The 6,000-nt window shown below is 39.3% G+C and overlaps 1 protein-coding gene across 1 annotated transcript; it reads right to left on the reverse strand.

The window, feature by feature from the left end:
* Positions 1-3,491: 3,491 nt before the first annotated feature.
* Positions 3,492-4,289, reverse strand: LOC311247132 (hatching enzyme 1.2-like; the record flags this gene model as incomplete). Its single annotated transcript, XM_084337447.1, has 1 exon — positions 3,492-4,289. The coding sequence occupies one exon, from the start codon at positions 4,287-4,289 to the stop codon at positions 3,492-3,494; it is 798 nt and encodes a 265-aa protein (XP_084193573.1).
* Between the last annotated feature and the right edge of the window lie 1,711 nt (positions 4,290-6,000).

The raw sequence follows: 6,000 nt of genomic DNA on the forward strand, positions 1-6,000 counted from the left end.
AGAAGGTGCTGAATGAGCTCAGTGAGCAAAATCTCTAGCACAGCAATTGTAACATGGTGTTATTCACCGGCACAGATGCAAAATAAAATCATAATTTATATTCTCCTTTTTCTCATTACAATTTACTCAAGCCTAGTAACAGACACAATATTTCTGACACTGGGAATACATAAATTTACCTTGTAGAAGCGGAGCAATCTTCCATTTACATGTACCTTTAGGCAAAATTTCAGAAAATAGGGCTACAGCTTAACAGGAGACTTGACTTCAAATTAATGCAAATTAATACATTCAACGTTGCACGTCTGGCTCACCAATTTTAGATCAAACTGTCAAACTTTTAAATGTGATTGCATATTTACTGCAAAGTAACTTATTTTGGGTGTGATGATTGTTTGCTTGTATGTGTGACTTATCTGGCTTGTGTAGACGAAACCATTTACACTTGACAAACATGTGGCCCAAATGTGTATCAAACCACTTGCCACCTGTGTCCAACAAATGTTTCCAAATTAAACAATTCTGGTTGGTATTGGTAAAGGACATGTGTATGTTGTTCACAATAAAACATGGTTACCCTGAATAAATGCATCTCTGTGTAAAGAGGTAAAAACAACAAGGTGATTTTTTTGACATGATTTTCTCCAACTCCCTCAGGCCTCGCTTCGCTGTACTATTACCAAGAGTGCTAGCTTTGAAGTGAAGCGCTAACAAAATATAACAATGGTTGTAAATGTAATTCTAGCTCCAAAGCTACAAGCTTCCGAATCCTCTTCTGTTATGAGATTTGCTGAACTAGTGAACCAAATATAGACTGAGAATTAGGCCATTATATACATGTAATGTAGTCTTGGAGGCGTGTTTTTTTTGCCAATCTTACTACTTAATTACCGTGTACACGATTGGCTGGCTGTAAGGTAGACAAATGTTCACTAACCAATACCGGTACGGATATTATATCAATATATATCAATCAGTATAAAAACACGCCTCCAAGACTACATTACATGTATATAATGGCCTAATTCTCAGTCTATATTTGGTTCACTAGTTCAGCAAATCTCATAACAGAAGAGGATTCGGAAGCTTGTAGCTTTGGAGATAGAATTACATTCACAACCATTGTTATATTTTGTTAGCGCTTCACTTCAAAGCTAGCACTCTTGGTAATAGTACAGCGAAGCGAGTCCTGAGGGAGTAGGAGAAAATCATGTCAAAAGAATCACCTTGTTGTTTTTACCTCTTTACACAGAGATGCATTTATTCAGGGTAACCATGTTTTATTGTGAACAACATACACATGTCCTTTACCAATACCAACCAGAATTGTTTAATTTGGAAAAAATTGTTGGACACAGGTGGCAAGTGGTTTGATACACATTTGGGCCACATGTTTGTCAAGTGTAAATGGTTTCGTCTACACAAGCCAGATAAGTCACACATACAAGCAAACAATCATCACACCCAAAATAAGTAACTTTGCAGTATACATATGCAATCACATTTAAAAGTTTGACAGTTTAATCTAAAATTGGTGAGCCAGACGTGCAACGTTGAATGGATTAATTTGCATTAATTTGAAGTCAAGTCTCCTGTTAAGCTGTAGCCCTATTTTCAGAAATTTTGCGTAAAGGTACATGCCTAAGTAAATGGAAGGTAAATTTATGTATTCCCAGTGTCAGAAATATTGTGTCTGTTACTAGGCTTGAGTAAATTGTAATGAGAAAAAGGAGAATATAAATTATGATTTTATTTTGCATCTGTGCCGGTGAATAACACCATGTTACAATTGCTGTGCTAGAGATTTTGCTCACTGAGCTCATTCAGCACCTTCTTGAGATCAAGTGTACAAAAGATCTAAGCAAATGAATAAAGGGAAGATGATTAAACAGAAGGATTTGTAGATACAGTAATAAATTATAATCAATTTTAATTTTAAATTCATATTTGACCTTGAACTTGACCATGACCTTATTATGGCCAAATCATACATATATGGATAGGGAAAAGGCTCCTCTTTCCAATGGCAGTGTTAAATCTGGATTTAGTCATTTCCTCACGGTTTTACGATAAAAGAGATATAATTCGTATTTTTTCGATAAATTCTTATTTTCGGTCAATCTTATAAAACATCGGTAAAAATGAAAAGATACACTTTGACTGCTGTTTTGATAGGGTTAAGATCTTTACTCTTGGATACATTTGAAAAAAAACACAACATTAATGTCTTAACATGCATGACGACCATTCGCAACGAGCCACGAGCCAAACGAGCCAATTTACTGACCAATATATAGATATAATTATAGCCCTATTTGTTTCCTGTCGATTGCCCTTTCAGGTGACAAAATCCGTTCAGCGGTTCTCGAGTTACATGCCGATATGTGAGGCGTGTGCCAAAGTACACATTACCACCCACGACTCCTGGGGCTCTAGCTCCGTCAATCATTTGGCGATCTCAAAAAGATATGGACAGGGTTGTAGCCAATGAGTGTGGCTTTCCAATGATACCCCACATGGGGATCTAATACGGTCTCTATTGATCGATTTATGATAAAGAAAAGCAGGGTCCCCTTATAAGGGGACCTTACAGCTTAACAGGTTTTAACACCACTGAAGCCATTATTATAGTTTTCACCACTGACTTGAATACCTGTGAACAGTTTTCTTTATGGCTTCTGGGTAGGCTATAATGTGGTACTGTAAATAAGATATAAATTATTTGGTCATATAATTAATTGATGTGGGTTTGTGTGTATATATGTATGTACATGTTTATAAATGTGTAGCTGCTGTATATTTATTTGTACAGTAAAGGAGTGTGTAGGAAGGAAGAGCAAAACAACAATTATTGCCATTCTCTTAACTTTTAATAGAATGCTTTCTGCACATGACTGCATTATTATACCCAAGCACAATATTAAGAATGACCCAGGACATGCTGTAGTAGTACGTATATAAATAAACTACTGCGGTAACTATATACAGATACAGCACTCAAAACTCAAACCTCTCATGCCTCTCTACCACTCTCTACCACTCCTCTATTGTTCTTGACCGGGCCAGATTTCACACCTCCACTTCCTCCCACAGGCTGGGCAGATTTTCATCTTAAATCTTTATTCGTCCCAAATGTCCCAGCCCCATCAGATTTCTTAGCTTTTTTCACTGTTTACTTATCATGCATTGCAAGACTAATATATGGTCAGTACCCCAAGTCAGACTGCCCATATAAAAATTATTTTGGGGGTCTGAGGGCAGTAGCCCCCGACCCCCTCCCTGGGGAAGCACTTAAGTTAACTACCCTCCCTTTGTTCCCCCAGCCAACACCCCCGGAAAATTAACACCTGAGTAGACTTAAGTGGCACACAAGCAGCAACAAGCAGCAGACAAGCAGCAGAATTGGTTTGATTTTTGAGCGCTGCGTCTGTATGTGAGCTTTTCTTTTTCTTTCTGTCAAATGTATCGTCTTTAGTAATCGAGTCATCTTCTCAGCAGCCGTAGAGTCGGTTGATCCTCAGAATGTCAATGTCGGACAGATCCTGTCTCTGTCCAATCTGCACATTGGAGTCAGGAATGGGGGTGATGCTGTCCTGTCCGTGCTTGATGGAGAAGGCTGTTCTGCCATAGTGCATGATGGAGGAGTAGTCATAGGGGGTGTCCAGGTTATTGGTGTACTGCCTGTGGAAGTTGTAGGCCATTCTAGGGTCAATGTTGCTCCAGTTGATTCGGACATACTGGTCACGATCGGATCTGGTCTGCTCGTGCTGGAAGCCCAGAGCATGGTTGATCTCGTGCTGGATGATACCATGGTAGAGACAGCCCCCTTTGTTGAGAGAGAGCACCTGTCTGCCTCCCGTCCTGCCCAGAGAGGAGAAGCATCCATCTCTGTTCTCAATGCTGATGTAGTCATTCTGGTCATGACGGGGCACAAAGCGGATGCAGGTGTCATGGAAGGTCTTCATGGCATGGTGGATCTTCATCTTGTGCCAGTAAGAGAAGTCACTGCTCATTGTGTATGGAATCATCACAGAGCCGTTGGAGGCCTTCCTCCACAGGCAATTGTTGTACCAACAGTACATGGCGTTTCTGGTTCTGGGTGCCACCAGGTCTCCCTCCACCAGTATCTCCCCGGAGCCATTGTTGGAGGACAGAATCCTGGTGCTGAGGTCGAGGTCAGCAGCCTCATGGTCATCCACCTGGAACTCTGCTCCACTTCCTTCTTCCATGAGGGGGTAGGCCTGGGAGAGACCCACTAGCAGGAGCAGGAGGAGGCTGAGAGGAATCATCTTCAGGCTCTCTGGTGACCCCTTGGTTCTGGTAGCGGCAGTTCTCTGGATGTCTGCTTGGTCCTGGAGATGATTTTGAGAGACTCCTTGAAGCTTGATGTCTGACTGTTCAGTCCAGAGCCTTTATACTCTCCACTACAGGTGTGTCTGTTGGTGGATTAAGGGCTTGGGTCCAGACTGCTAGGCCTAAGTAAACTTCTGAAGGGGGGGACTCCATGGACAAACCTACTGTTTCAATATACTTGGCTATTCTTGGTCATTAAAGGGATGACTAGAGTTGCATTACTGGGTGTGATGCAGTTACCAAAGATCACTGTTTAACCACTTTTGTTGTTTTACCGTTTCTCAAAATGAAGGCTTCACATTGTCCTTGGTAAGCTCACTTTAAGTCTAGTAGTATACAGGTACATCCTTATTCCTTTGAGATTTCATATTGAAATCCAATATTATTTCCTCCATAAGATATTTATTATTCACGATTCATTCATTCAGTGATTCATCTTAATAAGGTGCCATAAACCAATCAACGATGTTCTGTCCACCAATAAGGTTGAACAATAAGAGACCAATATTCAAACAGAAGCATAAACGCACAAGCTTAAATGTCAGATGCTGATCACCTTTGAGATAACATCAGTAACTCAATAAAGAGAATGAATTAACAACCCTGAAATTAATAAACATCATGTAGTGTCAACATCTCACAATCAGTTTACAGACAGCACTAGATTGATTGCACTGACAGTTACAGCCTGAGAGAGTTGAGGACCACTTAAAGTGTAAGGAATGAATAAGGAGCATATTATAATGGTTTGAAACGACCATGTGATAATGGGCTATACAAAAAAACTTGACTATAATGGAAGAAGGATTTATTACTTGAGGAGTATAGATGTGAATACTAGTTAATAATTGTTTGCTCAGTTTCAGTCATTCTTTTGCAAGTGTGATGAAAATATATCTTAATCTTTGTATCTGCTCCAAAGGAAAGCAAATCCAAACCTCCTAACACTAGAATGACCGGAATTACAAAACTATTAGAATGGCCATAGCAGTCATTCTGACCCTTCACATTACTGGCATACAATTTCCATAATAAATAAAAACCTAGAAATAAATTGATTTGTTAAGTTAGGATAAGAAACATTAGGACACCAATTCTAATGAATTTGATTCATTCAATCAGAATAACACAATGTGTTAGTGCTTACCATAAAATTAGAAAAATATTAAAACTGCTGAAATTTAACTGATTTATAAAACAACTGTTAAGGAATGTTATAGGCCTACCACAGTATATATTAGATATATACTTAAATACTAACAATACCTTTGGTGGGACAGTTTATCTCCTGTCCAATGTAGTGTTGGTCCAAAAAGTAGATAGAATAATAGGCAAATAATATACTGTACTGTCTACTTCTGGTCCAACAACACAGTTGGTGGGAAGGAGATTGGCCTAGATCTTTAACTTATTTTTCTCTGTCTCATAAATTGTGCAGTTATTGTTGCCTCTATAGAACAGTACTGTATGAAAGAGATTGTTTAGCTAGTTAGGCTATTTGATGTTTTAGGCTAGAAAGCTGTCTTCCTCCTTTGGTTATAGCAAGGCTGGCTGTTAGACTATTCTTCATGTTAGCCAAAAAACGCAACCAGAAATGACTGGTAGTCAAAGGACACCGGCCTAACCTCCTCTAGCAGACATGGATGT

Source organism: Notolepis coatsorum (genome assembly GCF_963971535.1).
Source record: "Notolepis coatsorum genome assembly, chromosome: 20".
NCBI lineage: Eukaryota > Metazoa > Chordata > Actinopteri > Aulopiformes > Paralepididae > Notolepis > Notolepis coatsorum.